We start from the raw sequence: 23,860 nt of genomic DNA, 5'->3' as shown, positions 1-23,860 counted from the left end.
AGAGAGACAGAGAGAGAGAGAGAGAGATACTACCCTCTTAAAAGAATAATAGCTCCAGGTAGAAATTGTCCCTTCAGGTTGTCCTCATAGTGCAGGTTTTGGTTGTCATCCAAAGCCCTGTCAAAGCTTGTGGCTAAAGCAACACCTCCACACCTACACCTCCACCCTCTCCCGACAGCGAATTAAAGCACGTCTCATGTTTGGGTTATAGGATTGACAAAAACGTGCACTGAAAGTTCACCAAAAGGCTGTATCTCATGCATAATTCATTTATTTGCGTTTACATTGTTGTTATACTTTCTATAGTTATATGATATCATTTTGATCAGGTGAACTTCAAATAACAATTTCTTCACTTGGTTGTTCTGTAATTAAATCTGCTGTGAAATACAGGAAGATTTCTTTTAAAGTGTATAAATGACAGAAAACAATTTCAGGCTATTTAATTATATTGGATGTGGATTTAACTGTTTGACCCCCACGTCCCGTCCACTGTTTACTTTTCTCTATTTCTGAAAATGATCATCTGCTCATCCGTGTAAGATATGTTTACCAAAGTTCATAGTCCACCAACTGTGTATTTTCCCTCTACATGATACATACTGAGACCATCCTGAAGAGCGGGGGGTGAGCGGGACTCTTGGGAATTCTTAGAGGTCGACATTTTAATACTGGTAATTACATCCCAATCTTCCTGTGTATCCACCTGTAAAATTATATTAGCCATGCGATTTCCCATGGTCGTATGGGGAGCAGCCCGGTGAGGAAGTCCTATTTTCAGTGTTTGATTATTTAATCGGAGGGTGATCTAAGGTCTCACGCATTTCTCAAGGTCATGGGAGTTTCCACAGAGAGCTCTGTGAATATCGCAGGGAAATGAGGAGGGGAGTCTGGGATATTTGTTCACAGTCGTGTTCTAGGTGGGTCTGTATGCCTTCATGTCACATGAATGGAAATATGCTTTCAGAAGACCCCGCAGTAAGAACCCTACATGACAGTCAAAAAGAGGTACCCTAAGATGCCCCACTTAATACAGAAATAGATATCACTTACCGGTATCTGTCTGCATATTTCATTTCAAAGACAGGGCGATGTTTCATGCCTAAAAGTCAAGCAAAAATCTGAATAATGCAGCCTGTAAAATACAAAGAAGAACACAGACAGCTGTGAATCTGAAATGAAGATCCATACTGCATTACTCACTGACTTCAGTTCACAGCTTGGCCAGCGGCCACCATGTTGAAACTGGCACCACTGTGTTAGATGACTGCCAGCACATTTTCTCAAGTGACAAAGAAACTGTGTCTTATTAGTTCACGCACTCTGTCTAAATTCTGGACCTCTATAATGAATAATGTACAGCACTGAGGGCAAAAAGGGAAGTTGTTTTCCCATCTTTCGCTATCAGTCTGTGTTAGAAACAGGTTAGCACTTGCTTACTCTGAAAACCAGCCGATAAGCTAGTGATATAGCCTATATATATATTTTTTTTTAAGGTATAATTGCTAGCATGTGTTTGTCTTTTTTTTGCTGTCTGTTGCCTGACTTATTAAAAATAAAGGTTCATAAATAGTTCTTTGCTTGTATTGATGTAGGAAAAAATCATAATGTGATGGTTGTTTAAACATTAAGAACTAAAAATACAGAATGGTTCTTTAAAGAACCCTCTGTTACAAGGCTCTTAAGAGGAAGCAAATGTGGTTCTTCTATGGCATCGCTCCAAAAAACTCTTTTGGTTCCCTTATCTTATTTTTAAGTGTAGCATCAGCGCCCAAGCCATTAGCATAAGATTAAAAAGTCTAATGCAGTGATCTAACCCTCCAACCAAACTGTGTCTCACTCCTGAACAGGAGAAAATTTAATTTAGGGCGCTTTTATCTTGAAGCCTTCCTCCACTGCCACCTGTAATAGCTGTGTTCCTCGACACCGAGCATTAGCAGAAACGCACACCTAGTGCCAGCGCAAATGTAGAGTGGAATAGAAACTCTCTGGCCTCTGGTTCCTCTCCTTTACTCTTAATGAAGCGGAACTATTACCATAATTGTCCTGTAACTTCTGCTGAAAGGGGGTGTGGGAGCAGAGAGAGGAATTCTCGAGTCGGTGATGAGTGAATGGTGAAAGCCCCCGGTCTGCCCTCCTGTCCCCGAATCCAGACGATTCCCCTTTGTGTTACACTGAATGCAATCCCCACAGAAACCTCAGTCATAAACGGGCATGAAATCTGTGCCTCCTCCCTCTCTATAGAGCCTGTCCACCAGAGTGACACTTCCACTGCCTTTTTGTCCTCTGCTTTTCTCACACATGCAAAAGCTCTGCGCGCACAATAGCCTCGAGGTTTTACGTGTCTACGTCTTTCAGCATGTTTCTAATAAGGAATCGTTCATTTCATTATCGGGTTATTTAGTAAAGGACCAGTCTGCTCGTTAATATCTGCCTTGCTGTATGTATAGTCCAGTAATTTGAGGCTAAAGCAGGTTGATTGCATTTCTCAAATAAAAGTATTTTAAAAATTATCTATCTATCTATCTATCTATATATATATATATATAATATATATATATATATATATATATATATTATATATATATATATATATATATATAAAGCTGTTTTTTTCTTTCAACCTGGTAAACTTAACTTCAATCTGAAAAACCTGCTCTTCTATCGATGGAAATAAAAGAGAATAGGTAGACTGCCTGTAGAGGGAGCTCTAATGTTAAATACCCCACCTGTTCCACAGAAAATAACACCCTTTCACTCCTAACCCATCTTCTCTGACACTTCTCTAAACCTGCTTTGGAAATGTGAGCTCGCTGTGATGTGGGACTTCAGTGGGGGAAAAAGGCTGTGATGCTAAACAATTTTAAACTCCAGTAAAAAAACTGAAGATCTTCATCCTTTCATATTTACCTTCGTTTGCTTAAACTGCATGTAGTACATCTTCCAAATTCCTGCTTTAATCTTAAAATAGACATTAAATAAATATGGCAAAAATAATGTGCCAAAAAAAAATTATACTAACATATAATAACATAACTGAAATATCTAGAGAAAGAAAACTGCATATAATATCTATTATTATAGTATCTGCAGTATATCTAAATCCTTCATGTCTTCATGTTTATCAGTCTGATGATATTTCATTGACTGCGGATAAATAATAAATATGTAAACATACAAGCAAATATGAGTCCAAAATACAGGCTGCTCGACTCAGTTGGATAAAAGTGTGTCTTTCGTTTTAATATTTAAAATATAGTTTTGTACAATATTATTTTCAAGTAGGTAAAATTCATCTTACATTTACAAAACCATTCAACACAGCCTACTCCACTGCGAACTGAACACCAGTTAGAAAAGTAACGAACTGCATGTTTCAAACTGAATACGAGGTGCGCTGATGGCGTTTAGATGATACATGTGGGAAAATGTGAATGTTAAAAGCTAATGAAGAGATGTCGTGTGCGCTATAAAGGAGAAATAACTACGATAAAAATACACTTCTAAAAATGAGTTGGAAAGCCCTGCATTGGTGTAGATTACCGTGTATCGTATGAGGTTGAAACAGCGAGCTGTGAAATGTGTGGATAAGCGCTCAACACCCCAGAATACATTTCTCAAACACACACAGAGTGACAGAAGATCAGTGTGTGTTCAGGTCTGAAACGGGATTTGAGCGATCGGGGCTCGTTGGTGCTCGTAAAAAAGGCACCAGCCTCTCTTCATATCACACTGACTGAATGGGACGGAGCTGAACCGCCTGTAGTTTGTTATTCTGTCTCAAAAACGCCCAATTAAACTTAGAGGAATGTGACTAATAATGTTGAGATTTCAGAATGAGAGATAAACGCGTGATCACGTGACTCTGATAAATAAATCAGGTGAAAATGTTCATAAGTTAGCAATATAAACCTTTACTCTATTATAGTCTCATCTTAAATGGGAAGTGCTAGGCAACATCCGTCTATTACAAATTTAATGTAATGTCGTTTATGTTTAGAAAAACTCAATAGACTTTTTTATCCGTCTCTCTCAAAACCAAATGACTATTTCATGGTGTGAAAATCATTACATTTCCGTGAGGAGGATGGAAAATATCAAAAACATTACGAGAACGAAAAAATAAAATAAAATAAAAAACAACAATAATAATAATCATAATCATAATAATGAGTCCACTGTCCTTCTGAAACGGCTCATAAGACGTGAGTCCTGCTGTCCACATGCTGATTAGACACAGTGCTGTTGGCCGGGTGTTTAAGTCCCAGGTAATGGTTACTTAAAGCCATGTGCTGGGCTGAAAGGGCCATTTTGGTCCAGCTGTGGAGGTTCCCCACTGAGCCCTGGAGCGCAGCCCCGTGGTTCCTGGCCAGCAGCGGGGACTTTTTCGGGTTGTCCGGGGTGGTCGCGGTTTCAGCCAAAGACCAGATTTTGGGTTTCTGTGGTGGACTTAGATTGCCCAAGGGCTCGGCCGCTTGCCCTTTGCTGTGGTCATCACGTTCCGCCTCCGCTCTGCTGTCCCTGCTGTCCTTCATCACGCTGTTGATGAAACTTTTCTCCTGTCCTCGCGAGTCCTCGAAGCCCTCCGAATCGCTTCTGTCCGTCACTTTAGAGTCCGGTTTGAGGTCGCCCCGGTAGTCGGGGTGCTCCTCCTTGCTCTCGATGTTTTCCGTGTCGATGTTCTCCAGGTCGATCTCCTCCTCGTCCTCGTCCCTCTTGTCTTCCTCCTCGCCCTCGTCGTTGTCGCTCGCGTACACGTTGCCCTCCTCGTCCGTCCTGGTCTTCGGAGCCCACGTCATCTTGTTCTCCTTCTTCAGCCTCCTCCTGGCGTTGGCGAACCAGGTGGACACCTGCGTGAGGGTCATCTTAGTGATGATGGCCAGCATGATCTTCTCGCCCTTGGTGGGGTACGGGTTCTTCCGATGCTCGCTCAGCCAGGCCTTCAGCGTGCTCGTGCTCTCGCGGGTGGCGTTCTTGGGCCGCGAGGGGTCGCCGAGCTGGTAATGGCCGTAGGGGAAGAAGGGCGCGTGGGCGTGAGGGAAGCCGGGGTGCTGCATGCCTGGACTGTCCTTCAGCTCGTATGGAGAGGCCTGCAGAGTCCAACACGGAGAAACAGCAGTGAGGAAAAAAGTCCTGATATTAACCTCAAATTCAGCATCTTTTTAAAGAAAGAGTTAAAGCTTTTTCTGCGGGTCGTGTGGATTTGACCAGGGTTAAAAGGAGACGATAAGTTTGATGATAAAATTTTTTTTTGTAATTACGCCTTTTAAAAGGATTTTTAAAAAGTCAGATTCCCAATCACAAATCGCTAAATAAATGCTAGTAGAGCTTTTGAATCATAGGTATTTTTCATGTAACCATTTTATTCCTCTGTCTAAATAAATCTGCGATACAAAATGAATCAATAATATAGAATAAATAAATCCTATACATGCTAAACTTTAAAAAAGCCTCATTCATTTCGCTGCCTGAACTAAACTATTAGGCCTAATTAGACGCTCTTTAATCTATAGTCACCGTGAACTGCATTCTTATTATTACATTCTTAATATTTTTATCCATTATGCTGCACATGTGAATCTAATTTAATCTCTAACTAATATAAAATATTCATGGGTCTTATTTGTGCTGAGAGACGGAGCTGCCATCGTTTCTAAAGTCCAGCATGTTTTCTAAAAGTTCGTCTCTTGATAAGCGCCAGCAGGTCAGCGCAGTGAACTCACCAGGTGGCTGAGCGCGGCGGGCTCGCTGGAGTAAGGCAGGAAGGCGCTGTATCCGTGCCCGCTGCTGCTGAAGGGCGCTCCGTACAGGGCGGCCAGTGCCCCGGAAAGACCCCCGGGCGACCCGTGGGGGGTCTCGGCGGGGTACAACGCCCTGCCGTACTTGTAGGCAAGCTGGGGGATGGACATGTTCCTGTCCAGAGGACCCTGTCCGGAGAGTCAGGCTGTGCGAGCGGCGCTTTTTTCTCTCTTTAACTCCAGAGATCCGCGAGAAACGACTGGCCGAAGAGCGAGCGCGCGCTCCGTGCCGCGGACGCGCTTTAGTGCTGCGGGGGGGACTGAGGTCAGCTCCGTACACTCCACACAGTCCTCACACACATCACACTCCTCACACACATCGCCTCTGATTGCGCCCGAGCCTCCGCCTGATTGACATTTCTAGTCTCTCCGTCCGTAGCCCCGCCCACTTCTTAAGCACACAACTAACTCTCTCTCTCTCTCTCTCTCTCTCTCTCTCTCTCTCTCTCTCTCTCTCTCTCTAGCTCGCTCGCGCTCTCCCGGCATTATATCCTATTATCTCGTAATCATATCAAAATACATTGACATTATCGGGATAAACAGTGTGGTGAGTTTTTTTGTGCATTAAGGTGCAGTGAAAGGGGGGGGGGGTCAAAGAGCAATTACAAAAACCTAGAAAAGCCCTTTTAGCCCAAAGAGAGGAAACAGAAAGAAAGGAAGAAGACAGTGTTCACCAGCAGGTCACCAATTACAATAATAACACACCTACTTTAATTATTAACGTGCTGAGAAAAAGAAGTAATAAGTGTGACAACTGGTATTGCATTATAATCATTATGATGATAATCAGCCAACATTACAATACATTTAAAAGTATTATTATTATTATTATTAATAATAATAATAATAATAATAATAATAACAATAATAATAATAATCGGATAAAGTGTTTAAAGAGGTTAATCCCCTGGAAACAAGGGCTTCAATATTGAAATTCTATGAAAAGCTAAATGAATTCCTGGGCGGACTCGCTGTCCCTCTGCATCCTCTCATGTCTGTGTGTAATAGCGGTCAGTGGGTTTAGCTGTAGATGACACGGCCGTATCATCTAAATCCTCCAGCCTGCTCAACATTAAACGCGCTCACAGCAGATTTACTGCAGCGAGGCTTTAAGTCTAACTAATGATCCGCGGAAATGTTTGTGTGAAATAATCCGCGCGCAAAACAAAACAAAAACATACTGTTTCCATTAACAAAAAGAAGAAGTCAGCTGGTCTGTACTGTCCTTAAAATGTGTCTTTACGTGTACGATATGTATATATATATATATATATATATATATATATATTATATATAATATATGGACACCCAAAGAACCATTTAAATGGATACATTTTGATTGAAAAGCTGCTGTTTTCTTTAAAGAATAACCGTTCTAAAATAATTCTAGCATAAAAGTAGTTCCGCTATTGTTACAAGTCTTAGAACCCTTTTCTGGTACTATATAGAACCCTTTGTGCCAAGAGTGTGTATTACTTTATAGGCATATATTTTGTATATATATTAGCAGTATGACGATACCAGAAAGTTGAAGGAGCTCATTTTATTTTGTACAGAAAAACATTAAACTACAAGATAAAAGAAAACAAAGTCCTCACACACTCTTCCAGCTGTTCTCTAGGTGATCCTCTGCTCTACAGTGCTGAGACTCTAACTTACTAATGAAATGCAATACAGTGTGACTGCATGCTGAAGTGAAAGCACTGTAGATTAAATTAAAAGGCTGATAGACCTTGTAAACTGCAAACATGACAATTCCCCAAATTATTCAGTAATATCTGTGCTACTGATGGCTAATGTGTAAAGATGAATTAAAGAGAGCCACTCTGTCTCTCTAACTCTCTCTCTCTCTCTCTCTCTCTCTCTCTCTCACTCTCTCTCTCTCTCCTCTCATTCTATCTCTCTCTCTGAACATGGATTTGTTTGATAAGGACATTATCGAACATCTGCACATCTGCACAACACTGGAATAGCTACAAGACGCATATTGATTTAGCATTATGGGTGATCAATGATGAAATCAAGCAGGTCTTAGATACATGGGATCTTAGGAAAAGTGTAAAATGAAAACAGGATGACCAACAAGACCAGAGCATTATGAATAATGCTGAAAAAGAATAAATAATTCTTTAAAAGTGCAGCTGATTAATTTAGTTCTGCTCCTGATTTTCTGTCTCATTGTGCATGCTAATCTTTTTGATTGTCTCATTACCAACTGACCTTGTCTCCCTAAAATGATCACTATAGACCACTGTGATTAATAATTCATAGAGAAATAAACCCAAATGACAAGCCAAATGGCAGACTGTGCCAGTCACCTACATTCCTGTGTTCCCCATAGAGCAGAAAAAAAGGAAAAATAAAAACAAAACCAGCTGTAGCTTTCTGAAACAGGGCGGGCAAAAGAAAGAAAGAAAAAGAAAATTTGCCTGAACTGGGAAAGCTGCGAATTGAGGAAAGCGAAAGTGTACACAGACAAAGTGGTGGTCACTGATGTACACTGTCATGTAAGAGTTACAGAAATATACATCGCTTCAGTGAATTGTACATTTTTATTTAATATCCCCAAAAGACATTGGACACACCTCTGTGTTGAAATCTAGACAAACTGCCCATATTAAATAAGGTAACACACACAGGTTGTGTTAAAAGTAATGCAAAATATGTTGGCCTTAACTGGAAACAGGCCAAAAAATAAATAAATAAATAAACACATTTTGCGTTGATTTGAACATCTCTGCTTTAATTGTAGGGTCATTGTTCTATGTTGTTGTATATTTACATTACAAATTTGGAGTACAGGCCTCTGGCCACTTGTAGAAAATATCTTAAGTATTTGTCTTAAGTTAAATGCTAAAATGAGATAAAGCCGTAAAGGGCTTAAACTTTGACTTACAGTCTAAAACACAGTTTACAGTTATGGATTTTTTTTTTTACTTTCCACTTGAATATTTCCCTGGGAGGATTTTATACAGTTCAAATTTCTTTAGAGTGGTGGTGAACCAGGGCTCACAATGTCTACAGTACAAAAACAGCCATTTTATTTACTGTCCAAAACAGCCAGTGAACCTTCACATGTCTTCTGAGTTTTTAAATGTAATGATGATATGATAAACAGTGGTAAATCAGAAAAAGTGCCTTTGGGTACTATTTAGCCTTACAATACCCCACATGTATACCCTACACTGTGAACAATGTAGTTTCTCTAGACTGGAGAATTTCACACCAAACCACTCTGAATGACTTTGTTTACCTCCTATAAATTTTGAAAGATTGATGGAATTCCTCTCTAAGATGTTTTATGCAAATGACCACTGGTCCTCATATCATAACTACAAAGGCATATCATCTTCCTGCATGACTACACAGAGCGAATAATCCCATCTAAAGGCGTGGTCCTCTCGGCAGTGGAGAGGTGTTTTCAGTCACTGTCTGGTGTTGTAAGGTATAGTGGAACTGGTGAAAGGAGGACACGGCTCTGGGCCTTTCTTTATTAACCTGAGCCAAATACACTGTACAATCCTCTGTGGCTTTAGAGATTCAGCTTTCTATCAAGACCTCATCAATCCTATCTCTCAGCAGCATTGATCGCGCCTCTCCGGACCTGCGCGGGGCTATGAGCCTAAATAAGCACTCCATTACCGCAGGGCTTCTGACTGCAGAGTTGTTATGCCAAGATTAGTGGCAGCCAATCTGACCTGTCAACATTGATTTGCACGCTGGAATCACTTGAAGGAGGGGGAAAAGAGAGAAATGGTGTTTGCAAATTAATTGAACATCCCTCCCTCCCCTCCTATCTCTTTCTCTCGTTCTCCTTTCCATATCTTCTTTTTCTCTCTCTCCCCTTTCAAACACTTGCTCCCCTCTCTCCTTCTCCTCTCTGTTCCTCCTTTCTCTCTTCTCCTTTTTCCTATTACTCACTCCCTCTTTTCTTCTCTCTCTCTCTCACTATCACTCATTCCCCCCACTCCCTCTACTCTCTCTCTCCCTTCTCCATCCTGCTTTCTCTCTCTGTGTTTTTCTGTTTCTCCCATTCTTTCTCTTCTCTCTCTTCCCCCTTTTCCTATCACTTGCTCCCCTCTCCCCCCTCTCTCTCTCTCCTCCTCCTCTCTCTCTCTTTCTCTCTTTCTTTTCCCCTTTTTTCCTGTCACTCGCTCCCCTCTCCACTTCTCCTCTCTCTCTTTTGCTCACCCTTTCTCTATCACTCTCTCCCGTCTCCCCTTCTTCTCTCTTGCTCTCTCTCTCTCTGTCTCTGTCTCTCCTTCTCAATCCCTCTCTTTCTCCCCTCTCCATCCCTTTATCTCTCTCTCACTCTCTCTCATGCATCTTAGCAGGCAAATGGCTGATTGAGGAATCAATACCCTCTTTTCCCTTTTAGCCAGGAGAAACAGCCCCCTTATGGCACACCGAATGGATGGCTTCACAGCCAGTTAGTCTTAAGTAATAGATACATTGCGCTCAGCCAGGCTGAAGAGATAGCTCATTTTGGCCCTCTCCCCTCGTCCCCGGCCCGATTACTCCCCTTACATACACCCAGGCACATTCTCTTCATCTCCCTCTCTCTTTCCTCTCCCAAAGCTGCTGAAAAGGATGAACCTATTTCCCCCCTTAGCGCTAGCATGAGCGATTTCTCTCTGCTTAAGGGTTACGGGTTAATAAAACACACACCCTGCCCTGTTTGTTTCCCTCTGAAGTTTAGTAGCTGACCAACCAAGCTTGTAATTACAATATTACAGAAACTGGCCTCAGATCTGTATATAAATCTCCCCATCCAATTACAAGATGTAATAATTCCGCACTCAAGCTGGTAATGAGCTCTAATGCCTGTGCTGGAGCTAATCCCCATCGGATGCTGCAGAGATCAGATGTTGGCTTTGTAATTAGACTGGCAGAAAATCATTATTTCATGTTCAAATAGAAAATGAGGTTGGTGGGGAAGTTAATTTCTCTCCGCTCTGTCAAGCATGGACAAGAATTTAATGATTTAATTACAGTTGTAAGCTCTTTGGATCAGACTTAAATTGAGCTGGGTTTTTCTCTCTTTTTTTCTTTCTTTCTTTTCTCTCTCAAACGGTCGTGGAAAAGGGCAGGCGCATCAAAGCGTATGACACAAGTTCAGAATTAGCAGGACCGCCTAGTCTTTTGGAAAAGAATATTAACACCTCGGTGCCTTTTCTCAGCTGCTCAGCTACCTCAGAGCTTTTCATGCTGATTACAGAGCTAAGATGATTACTCTAAATACTTCAGAAAGAATTGTATTTACAGTGTTTCAAGAATCAGTGTTTAAGACCTTAGGCACACACACACACACACACACACACACACAAACATCTTGGACATGCATAAAAGCACTCCTTATTGTATTAACATTATTTGTATTTATTCCTTACTGACCAGATAAATAGATAAAAATTTCAAATCTCATTTTCTCAGGTGATATATCTATCATCACTACCAAAAAAGTTCCATTTTTTTTTTTCAGTTTCAGTTTTCTGCATTATTTGAACACAACAGCAGGACTTTAATTGTCTCAACACTTCATGATGAACAGACCAATAGAAAAGGCCTGAAATTACTTGGAAAAATACTTTAGGTGAGAGAAAGAGAGAGAGGGAGAGAGAGGGAGACAATATATACACAATATATTCACTGACTATTAAAACTATTATATATTGTAATAAAACGTAAAAATATGGATACACACACACATAAATAAATGTCAGAATATCTCTCTCTCTCTCTCTCTCTCTCTCTATCTCTCTCTCTCTCTCTTTCTATATATATATATATATATATATATATATATAAAGAGAGAGACAAATATACACCATATTCTGAAAAAATGAGATGAAAATAAAACATAGAGCTGTATTTCCTGATGTTTCTTGATGAGCATGGTTTGACTGGACTGCCAGCACACACACAAAAGCAGCCGCTCTCATTTGATCCCTTTTAACCTCTCTTGGTTTTATCAGTGGACACAGTTGACTGTCAGTTGTCTCCTGGTCAGTGCACGAATTAGGAAATCTTTTGTCTCCTGTGGTCTCATATTCCCTGCCAGTATTTTTGCTATGTTGACATCTGTCCACACCAGTCAGATAAGAATATGTAAGTTGCATTTAAATATTCACAGGTTTCATATCTGTCACTCAAAATGACAGACCACCCTCTCCCTGTTACATATTCACAAATGACCCCTCACTGTCCCCTCCCCCAAGAACAGCTTGCATAAGGAAATGAATGCTATCTTTTTAGGGATACTGTAGATATGCAGCTTTAATGGACAGTAAAAGGGCTGCATCTCCAGGTGCCAACTGGGCATCATTACTCTGCTTGTCTTCTAATGTTTATTCACAAAATGCTGATACATATTGTTTACCTGCACGCATGAATATGCTAAATAAACAGGAAGCCAGTTGGTGAGCCATTGCAAAATAGAGGATTAGACAGCAGCTTTTTTAAAAACAGTCTTATGCAGCCACATTGTCTAAACTTGTTATTCCTGCATTGTTTGAATGAGTTGACCAAGTGACAGCTCTGTGTTTTGTTGCTGTTGTGTTGATGCATGTCTCCAAACAGCTGTGTCAGTTATTTAACAGTATGTGTGTTCAGTCTTCTGTTCAGTTTTCCTATGTATGTGTGTGTGAGAGAAAGAGAGAGAGAAAAAAGAGACAACACTCTCATTTGAGCATGTGTTCTCCTGTTTACATTACCATATTCACAATGATTTATATGACAGTAGCCAGTCCAGCCAAAATGCAACTGAACAACCCAGATTTGCCTTTTAGTAACTAACAATGACACTTTAGCCAGATAGTTGCAACTTCTGTTACTGACAGCAAGAACTGAGCCTTGCCACTGTTATTTCCCAGACCCCTAACATAATGTACAGTGCTGTGAAAAAGTATTTGCCCCCTCCCAATTTCTTCTATTTTTTGCACATTTGTCACACTTGAATGTTTTAGATTATCAATGTGCTTTTAATATTAGACAAAGATAACCTGAGTAAGTGCAAAAGGCTGTTTTTAAATGATGATTTTGTTTACTGAAGGAAAAATGCTGTTCGGCCCTACCTGGCCCTATGTGAAAAAGTAATTGCCCCCATAGCTACAAAAACAACCAGTTAACTAAATTCAGTTTCACTAGCTACACCCAGACATGATTACCGCCAGACCTGTTGAATCTATAGAACCTTTCTGGCAATGTGAAGCAGGCTAGAAGGTTTCAAAAAGCACATGATGCCGTGTTCTAAAGAGATTCAAATACAGATGTGAAAGTCATTGAAATCTACCAGTGTGGAAAGGGTTATAAAACCATCGCTAAGGCTCTGGGACTCCAGCAAACCACAGTAAGAGCCATTTTCCACGAATGGAGAAAACTTGGAACAGTGGTGAACCTACCCAGGAGTGGCTGGTCTACCAAAACTTCACCAAGAGCGCATTGACGACTCATCCAGAAGGTCACAAAAGAACCCAGACAAACATCTAAAGAACTGCAGGCCTCACTTGCCTCAGTTAAGGTGGATGTACACAATTCCACAATAAGAAAGACACAAAATGCTGAAAAAAAAATGAGCATAGGAGGTACCAGACACAAACCACTACTGACCAGAAGGATGACAAATGACTTTTTCTGTGTTTACAGTTTTTTTTTGTGTGTTTACTTGTATTGTCTTTGTCTTATACTGAAATTAGTTGGATGATCTGAAACATTTAAATGTGACAAACTAGCAAAAACAGAAGAAATCAGGTGAGGGGCAAATACTTTTTCACAGTACTTTTATGTAATACATCACCAGTCATATTTTTATTTTGTAAATGCTCAACTTGTTATATTTGATTATATCAAGTTATATTTGAGTAAATACTATTATATTCAGTGGGGAACTGTGCTTTTTCAAAGCTTGGTCAAAAACAAGGAAAAAATACTAACGATAAGCTATTTGCATAAACATTTTATCGATCTCCTAGACTAAATGTGGATATTTGAAGCTTGTAGAAGACATTAACATATATTTGATCTTGTAAGCAGTTTTACAGTAAACAAAGTGACATAGAGCTGCCTCTGTTTTCCATTTCTTTCAACTGACTGAAATGCATTAGTCAGCCTACCACTCACTATCATTATTATGACCATCATATATCACTGACTATCATTATTATGATCTATATATCATCATAATAAGCCATCCAACTCAATCATGTAAAAATGTATATTTTGAGTCCAACGTTTTTTTTTGTTTGTTTTTTTTTTTTTAAGCAAAGGATGCAAGATGTAAGTAAGTACGCCCTGTGTGTGTGGTGTAAGAATGTAGCAGGTCAGTGAGATATGCTCTGGCATGCAGGTGAGCTCCACATGTTCCACTATTGCCTTTATGGCTGCTGTCACTAAACCGTCGACTCATACCAGCTGTTTCTTACATGCAGTTTCTATCTGCTAAACCAGATAAACAGGTTGGCTGTGTCAAGTGTGTATTTTTAAAATATTTTAACGCAGTTGCAGTGGCTTAACTTCTGGGGGGCAGGGGGCAGAGGGGCAATCGCATTGGGGCCCATGGTGCTACTAAAACCTTTAACAGGCTCCTCATATAGATACAGACACAATTGTACACCCATAACTCACAAAAAATCCAATTTCTTAACAACATACCTCACCAGTCAGCTTCTATCAGCACTACACAGACATGATGTCTGTTTATGCTTCTCATCCATGATAACTGGTTCAAACAGATCCTTCACAACATGATATATTCACTATAGATGATATACGCTATGATTCTAAAATCCTAAATAGGTAGTCTAACATAAAGGTTAGAAGCTCGTGGGTGGAGTGTCTTGTCTTGAGAACTTGTTTGAGACATACAAATAGCGAGTATACAAGCAAATTACATTACAATGTTTTATCTATTGAAAGTAATATTTTGTGTGGGAGCCCATTAATTTTGTTTTGCACTGGAGCCCATAAGACACTAGTTACACCTCTGTAACTTGAACTTTGTTACAGTATAAACAATGAAAATAGATGGTCATCAGTCTACAGCTCCAATCCCAATATAAATGAATGCATTACAATACCACGCTGATCCTTCAATACACCAGGAACATGCATTGTAATGTAAAACATGCTCGGGAGGAGAAAGGCAATTATAATTTTAAGAGAATGATTACAATCTGAAATTAATGCAACCCCATGCACACACACTCCTCTGCTCTGGTCACTTCTATTTTACGAGAGGAAAGATTAATCTCTTCCAATCTGCAGACAGGATAATCAGGCCTGTCCCTCACACCTGGTCTTCCTGTGGCTGCGGCCCTGAGCGAAAGACACAGCTCAGTAATTAATGACTCTCACCCTTGGGCTGACACTCTGCAGACAGTAATGGATTGGCCGCTATCAGCACTGACCATCCGTTAGTCCGTGGGAAAACATCAGTGTGCTGGACGTTGACAGGATTGAGTGAATCTTCATGAAATGAGGTTTTGAGGAGCGATGCTGGCTTAGATGAATGGACAGTGGATGGCAAGGCAGGCCATGCGGTGGTTAGCAAGTATGCATCCCGTAATAATTTGTGTTCTTTAAAGCCTCGGACAATAGAAAACCTGTAACGCTCACTTATGTCAACTTCAATGTTTAATTTATCTTTACATTGTGAGATATTTTATTACTTACAATCTCCAATGCAAACAATATGCCTTCTCTGTTCTCACAACTTCTCATAAACACCCAGGGGTGGGTGGGAAGGGGAGAGGTAGGGGTAACCATTAGCATAAATGCATTAGAATATGAATAAAACTGAGTTCGGTGTTCTCTTTCACTGAGGATTAATATATATTCATACTGCAGTTCCCAGATCAGGCTCACTACCCAACAATCCACAGCTATTAATATTTAAATGCTGTTTTTATTTAAAGTCAATACTCTGCATGAAGCATTTATGCCACAGTGATATTAAAGATCTCGATAAGTTTCTCCCGAGAGCTGCACTTGAGTGGCTGCATCCTGCCGGCTGTTGTGATCTGTGAAATCCAATTTAACAAAAAAGCAGCCTTATTTACAGAGAAGCTGCAGATAAACATACCTGAATGACTTCTGTCCAGAAGCATTTAGCTCGAGAGCTTTGTATTCAGCTTTTTCTTTCTTTTTGTTATAATTTTCTCTTTGGTTGGAACTTGACTCGTTATATAGCCTTCCACCAGAACATTTTCTTCCTTTATTCCAAAAGAACTCTTACCATCAACTGTATCACACACAAATTGATATCTGAATGGAGGTCAAAATCTATTTAAACATGCTCCTAATACCTTTGACCATGATGCAGTATATCAAGCATGGGCATTTCCAGCTAGAGAAAGAGAAGAAAGAGGCAAAACGAGCCATATTTCCTAACAGACAGAGATATCCCATCTTCATTTCCCTTACTGAGCAGACTGTGAGCTGATTAGCGCTAGCCGCTCTTTATGCTAAAGGGACAGAAATGCTGATGGTGGCTGCCTAGTCCAGGCCTGGCTAACAGCCTCTATAAGAATCTCATTACTCTGTATGTGCCGGAAAGCCGAATCACCATAAACCGCCATAATTACCACATTACACTTCACTTTATTACCATCTCCCTCCAGATGCAGGTAGAACCAGCTACTGATATGGACACCCCCCTCCCAAACCCCAGCCCCCAGACCCATGCATTTACATACAAATTGAGGATTTTTATATTTATTTATTCGTATTAATCAGTCCCGTGGTGGGAATCAAGCAGCGGCACTCCATCAGCGTTTAAATACATTTTGGTGACATTTCTCCCCTGCTTTAGTATGATAGGAGTGAGCAGGGGGATAATGTAGCCATGATTACTTTTTCCATTGAGAGGACAAACGCTTTCATTTTTCCTGTCATCCTGAATAAGTGTTAAAGAGGGTTTAGGGCCCTCGGTGTGTGCTCGGTATGCAGAGTGAGTGGAGCACGGTGATGGGCGTATTAAATAACCATTAGTGGCGAGGCTCAGAGCCATTACCAACTCGCCCTTCCTCTGAATGGATCCCAGCGTCAGACCCAGAGGAGGCCATGCTTTGCTTTCCCCTCCGTCTCCCTCATATCTCTCCTTCTCCAGCATCGGACTGACATATCTTGCCTTAAGCAGCATGAACTGGTCATTTCTTTATTAGGAAAAGTGGCTAACTGGTGATAACAGGCATAAAGTCATTAAAGCCCTGATTTCTCTTTTTTCTGCACAGTCACTCATTACTATTACCCACGTCTAATTATGGACCGTGCAAAAACAGTGACACAATATTAGATGTTACTCTGTACTTGCATACACTGGACTTGAAATGAGACAATGAGTCTTAGATGAAAGTGCAGAATAACATCTTTAATTTACATCTTTATTCTATTACACCGTCCACTACATGACCATGCATGACCATCGCCTTCCATTCCTAAGCATGGCAGCACAAAAGCATTTTCAATTGCAGAATTATTTACAGATCTTTCAATATACAAATCGCCATATTGTTGCTCACGAGTTGCATGATCATATGATATCTTTTTATTTGTTCATGATGTCCTTGAAATAAGTTAACTTTCATTCTTATGATTTATGCAGCTTGGAAACTCCACTGATTTTATTCAACTTCATTCCATCATTAAGATATACTGAATGTCATTCAAAGTGGTTTGATGTAAAATGCTCCATTCTAGTGAAACTTACCAAGACACAATTGCTTATAGTGGAGGTGATGGGAACCAGACAGCTACCTCTAAAAGCTCCCTCTGCACATAGATAGTTATTTCATAAAATGGTTGCAAGTACACTTAATTACTTAATGATAGTTTTGAGATAAATGTGTTTTTAATGTACATACAGGACACTGTAAGAATATATATATATATATATATATATATATATATATATATATATGCATATATATATATATATATATATATATATGCAATCACACACACACACACACACATGTGTATATATATATATATATATATATATATATATATATACATGTGTGTGTGTGTGTGTGTGTGTGTGTGTGTATACATATATAAAAACTCAGAAGAAACATGAAGGTTAACTGATGATTTAGGATAATAAATAAAATCCCTATATTTATGTCATAGATGTTGCATCATTGCAGTGAGTGAGTTTCTCTGATGTTTCACATCAAACCACTCTGAATGACTGTTTACATGTCAACAATTGAATTATGCAGAATTTTTTAAAAATTAGTGAAATTCCGCTTTAAGTATTTATTGCAACTACTGTCAGAATTATGTGCCATCAGCTATTTTTATGAGCCAATCTGAAGATAAAAAAATGTATTAACAAGCTCGTTCTGTATTTCCATTTGCTATTTTGTTTTAGCAAATTTATTTATTATGTCTAAAGCTACTAATGCTACTGATGTGCCATTGACTAATTTTAATTAGACAAATCTAAGAAGTAACTTCTTTACAAGCTGTTCCTATATTTAGCATATTTGCAAAATTTGTCAAAATCCTACCAAAAAAGTACCCATTATGTGTGCTGGATGTTTGAGGGAAGTTGAGGAGCAGTCATCTCTGGCATTAACTATAGCTGTGTGGGTACAAGGCTAAGACAGGATGTGGACTCTCTCTCGTTAAAGTGGTAATTCTTAGCGCAAACAGCGGCGAGGGAGGGAAAGCAATTATTTTCCTTGCGGCGTTCATCTTTTGTTGGTAATGAAGGGAAGGAAGGAGGGATGAAGGAAGATCAGGGCGAGCGAAAGCAGAGCGGAGGGAGGGGGGAGGAGAGAACACAGTCAGTTTAAACGAGCAGTCACTCCAGGAATGTGAGGAGGGCTTGTCAAAGCCAGGTGCTTTGGTTTAAGGGTCAACTGAGAACAGCACTCTGTGTTTGTGTGTTCAACAGATCATACAGATGCCACGGCTGACCATTTTTCTTTTCTCTCTCAATAAGCATTCCTTTTCATGGTGGTGATTTCCAAGGGATCAGAGGCCAGTTGTCAGCCGCACCACTGACCAAGATCTGCAGTCAGCTGAGAATGATGTTCTACAGCTATCATTGAAGAAAGTGATACGTCAAAATTTACTTGATTTAAATATGTTTATCATTTCCACATGAGTAAAGGACATCACATCAGTTATAAACCAGAAAAGTTAACATCTTATTACCTGAAGGCCCATCATTATTACATAGCATATCATCACTGTCCAATGAAAAACATGTATCCCCATTTTTTGCGATTTTTACTTTTTTGCATCATTTGGGCTCAGCAGCTGTCCTTTACATTGTGAAATGTGAAATTACTATTTTGGAGATACTTGTTTTTCTTTGGACAGCGACAATATATTATATTCACAGTTGTTACTGAATAATAAGTAGTTATTGATTAGTTCAAGTCTTCTATTAATTCTTAAAATTGCAAGACCTATGGCAGGTCCAGACTTTAATTCTTTAATGGGTTGATATATACTTGTTTTTATATGGAAATGGTTTGTACACATTTGACTCAAGCAAATTCAGTACATCACTTTTTTCCAACCAGGCTTCGAACAGCTGCTTTAGATTTAGTGTTCTCGTTAAATCTAAACTGTGAATATTCTAAGGGAGCTGTTAACAAGCAATGCAGCAGCTACTTACAGTACGAGCAGCTCACAGGCTCTGAGCAGACTCTTTGCAGCCGTTAAGGCGACCACTGCAAAAGATAATCCTCATTTCTGCTTCGAGGCTGCACTTCGCTTTCTTTGCCTCAGATCTAGCTATAGATATGATGAGGCGCATTAGTTCCACTAACTGTTATCTTTGCCTTTGTCATGCAAAGAGAGTGTTATGGCCCTGAGGCACTACGTTGCAGCTAAAGCTGTGTTGCTGTGGCAGTGAAGAGAGAAGGCTGTGTTTCACTCCGCTGAATACCTCAGTCTGATCGAACACCTTCCACCTCAGTGATTTGCTATGGTCAGGCTTTGCCCCATGGGCAGCCCCACATCTCTGGGCCCACTTCACCAATCACATTACTCTCCTATTTGTGCTCTGACTAGCTACTTAACCTTCTTTTCTGATTGCAGGACAGTTTTCCCATCTGGAATCCTTAAAATGAACCATTAATATGGAAACGGATCTGATCTCAGATCAGCATGAAAAGGACACTTTTACTGACGGCCTCATTTGTTGAGCCAAATGTGTGTAGATCCATACTTGTTCATTGCTGAGGCAGCTTAATCCTATTAAGAGCTCCCCTTCTCCACAGAGAGGGGTGTGTGTGAGGGTTGAAACGAAGCCCAACCCAGCAGCAGCCAAAAGAGCAGCGAGAGGCCTACTCTCCTTTTCTGCTTAAGTGGGTTTAGCGCCACCGCAATCGCTGTGTAATTTCAGCGTTTTTTGTTGTTGTTGCTCACTTAAAATCCAATCACATACATGACTGATAGATCACAGAAGAAAAGAAGAAACTGAGAGAGTCAGTGGGAAGCAGATAGCCACCCTGAAATTTTGTTCTGCAACTCAAAATGCCAGCAATATGTGTGGTTAACCCACTTGAGGAATCAGCTTTTTTCATGTAGACATAAAAATGAGTGCACTTCATGAGACTTTAGTTAAAGATACAACAATCAATGCCACTCTATATTACATATATTGTCACTGTTTGAACAAAACCTTGTCTCTATTTTTTGTTGTTATTTTTGCACATTTAAAATCTGTAGATACCTTTTACATTGTATAAAAATTCATAAGATGATTTGTCTAACTGAAATTTGTTCAAAAATCTCACTACATTACCTTGTATTAAAGGTTTAGAAGGTTTTTTCTTTCACTTGTAAAGTTACCTGCTAGAGATACAAGGTTTTGTAACAATATACTTCATATGTTTTGGAGTATGAAAACAAGGATGAAACATTATTAACTTTAACCTATGTTAATGTAATGACATTTTATTCCAAGTGATTTTGAGCCATTTCTGTTGGCCCATTTGTCATGAAATGTTCTCACAATAGAAAGCATGGCTGGTGTTTTCAAATGGGAAAAATTACAGAGCTTTCAATGTAGTAAAGACAAAATCTTTGTCCATGGTATATATCAGTGTTATTTAAATGAATATTGTCGTATGAAATGTGAAATAATTCTGCTGCTTCTGTATGCAAATGATTTGTGATTGCACATTTCAGGAATGCACTTCTGACACTGCTCCTCCACAGTGCTGCAGTAGCTCTACTCTGCTAGTCTCTGAGAGCGGTGGCCTGTGACTGAAGGTCCTGGGTGTCTTTGTTTATCTCTCTCCACTTGGTCTGCGAGAGGTAATCTTCAAAGGCGTCAGTTTAGCTCCCTCATAATGGCCCCTTAAGGAGATTGAGATAGAGCTGATCATCAAATAGACTTCTATTCTGAAGTGCCCCACCATCAGGCCAAGATTCGGAGCATAACCTACAATATCAGTACATTTAGAAGAAAAACATATTTATTTGTTACAAACTACCTTTTTTATAGGCCAATATTCTACCTGGACAATGAATACAAAGTGTGCAGCCCATATGCACACACAGACATTTGAAACTTCTTACATTGAATTTTCAATTGTGCGGTGACATCCCAGCCATTTCCCATGCCTACTTATGGAGGCTGCGTCTCTTAGGACTCTGTTTATTATTCAAATCCAGGGAGGATTTGTTATTGCAGTTTTATTGCATTAGATATGAATGATGGAAAGCAGTGAAAGAGTGAGGTTGGATGGGAGAGGCTGTCACTGCTGCTGTGTAAATCTGGTTGACATATTTTTCACTCGGATCAAATTTCAATATTCAGACTGTGGTGAATCAGATGCAAATTATGTATTTTTCATTTTCAGCACTCATGCGAGAGTACATCACTTCAAATCAGCAGCCCTTATTGTCAGCCGTGCCTTGCTAGTCCCCATGACACTGCTTCACATGATCCACATAACCATCATATATTTACTGTATATTTACTGATTATGAAGATATGAATGCATATTTTGCCTAGTTAGGTTGTTATGGGTATAATATGTGCATATGTGCATAGACCACTTTTCTGATAGAAAAGATTTTTTCTTTTTCCAGACAGCAGCCTCGATACATATCATTAGCAGTTCATAGCTTAAATGAACTACTTTCTTAAAGGGCTCATGTCAATAATTTTTTTTCTCCTTTTTTGAATTATAAAAATGAATGGAGTATGTAAACACTGTTAAAGTTTCAAAATGTACCATTCACATCCCAGGAAATACAGTCCATATATGGAAATTAGGCTGCAAAAATGGCCTGTTTTGAATTCACTGTTTTGTGATGTCACAAAAAAAAACAATACGTCCATATATATCTACATATTCAATCTACAGTAGTTTAGCCTCATTCACAATGAAGTTATAACAAGTGTTTCAGCCTGGGCTGCTTTTTGAATGAGACAGGATACAGGGCAGCCAATCAGAACAGAGCTCATTTACATACAGCATTCTTTAAGACACTGTAACAAATCTGCCTTTTTAATTTAAAAGAATAAAAGAAGTTGGAAGATGGTCAAGTAAAAATTACACAACTGTCAAAGGTTAACTTTTCACATAATGAAAAAAAGGAAATACAATAAAAAAAATTTAGGCTATGGGCCCTTTAAAAATAAAGCTTCCTCAATGGTTCTTACTGGATATACTGTTATAGGAAAAACTTTAACTGTTATGGAAGCTATTTGTTATCTTGAGGTTCAAAACTTCCTCACTCCCTCATTTTACTACAAAAGTGGCTCTTTAAAGAACCGTCCACTGAAAGGTTTACTAGGGATCCATGGTTTGCCTATGACATCATACCAAAGGTATGACAGGTACCTTTATTATTAAGAGTGCATCCATATATAGCAGATGAGAAGCTGCAAGCCTGGCAATGTACATGCATTTATAGATGAAAGTGTGGCAGAGCCACACATGCGGATCTTGTTGTAAGCGCTCTCGCTCCTGCAGAAGACTGTGCAACCCTCTGTAGTCCCAGCGCAGACCTATCAAGGCTGATTAGTGGGGTGTCAGCTTTGTGTTTTTTGCCCTTAAGCTAAAGCGCTTGTATGACAGCGATACCTCATCCCTTATCGACTCGTTTTTCCTTTTCAAACGCTCCCTTCCTCCGGTCAGCGTGGGCACGGAGGAGGCGCCCGTGTGCGCTGGCCCTGTGATTCAGCCCTGTCTCGCCGGCGGCTGTGTGTGGAAATTGTGTTTTAGGAGCACAGGTGCCCACACTAAGCGTGTATCAATGGCCTGTTAACCAGGGTGCTCAAATTGAAGTGGGAGGATTGTAATTAGAGGTAGGCCTCTTTTGTTGCTGCTTGAAAAGACAGTGGGGGGTGGTGGTGGGGGGGGGCTGAACACAATGCAGTGTGTTGGTGGAACTCTCTGAGCTGCATGGTGTCGTGGACTGGGCGGGAGATTATGAGCAGCGTGAAGCGTGACTAGTGCGGAGTGGGTGCGGGGAGTGGCCCCTCTGCGGCCTCTCCATGGGCTCTCTGCTTACAGCCCCAGGCGAAAGCTCAGGGTGAGTGATCTATACTTCTGATTACTCACACTGCTTCCTTTTATGACTCCTGCCTGTTCTGAGCAAAAGTTAAGAACATTAGGAAATGTTAGGAAGTGGTTTTTGTTATTTATGTTGTCACCTGGCTCATTTTCATGTTACATGTTTTAGAATAATAGAAATACTCTCCACAAATGTGTGGATATGTGCGTGATTGTGTGCGTATCTCTGTCTGTCTCAATTCTACCATCTATCGTCCTCTGGAGATTTTTTGCTCCTACTGCATGTATGTGTTGTGAGTGTGTTGTTGTAGATAGCTCTCAGCTGTGCTGTACTAATCACTCTACATTTGACCTCAGGCTAAATCAGCAGGACCATCCATTCATCATCGCTCCAGCTGGAGAGGGGCTGTGCAGCGCCACAGGACACCCCAAACACGTGACAGCTGAGGCCCCCAAACCGAGCACCTCAAAGAAGGGGATGCCCAGTCTGGCCACTTCACACACACAATCACACGCACACAGGTTTGTTTTTGTAAAATATCAGGACATCATACACGCTTAAAAGTTAAT

General features: G+C 40.1%; 1 protein-coding gene across 1 annotated transcript; it reads right to left on the bottom strand.

Annotated features, from left to right (window-relative positions):
- Positions 1-3,225: 3,225 nt before the first annotated feature.
- On the bottom strand, positions 3,226-6,163 carry irx3b (iroquois homeobox 3b). The gene is made up of 2 exons (XM_036575448.1): positions 5,724-6,163; positions 3,226-5,090 (listed from the first exon to the last, which is right to left on the bottom strand). Exons 1-2 carry the CDS (start codon positions 5,907-5,909, stop codon positions 4,197-4,199), a joined length of 1,080 nt encoding a protein of 359 aa, XP_036431341.1. The 5' UTR covers positions 5,910-6,163; the 3' UTR covers positions 3,226-4,196.
- Positions 6,164-23,860: the final 17,697 nt, after the last annotated feature.

Source organism: Colossoma macropomum, unplaced genomic scaffold, assembly GCF_904425465.1.
Source record: "Colossoma macropomum unplaced genomic scaffold, Colossoma_macropomum, whole genome shotgun sequence".
In the NCBI taxonomy this organism is placed as follows: domain Eukaryota; kingdom Metazoa; phylum Chordata; class Actinopteri; order Characiformes; family Serrasalmidae; genus Colossoma; species Colossoma macropomum.
Note: the sequence above shows the minus strand (reverse complement) of the source record. Positions and strands in the feature narration are given on the sequence as shown.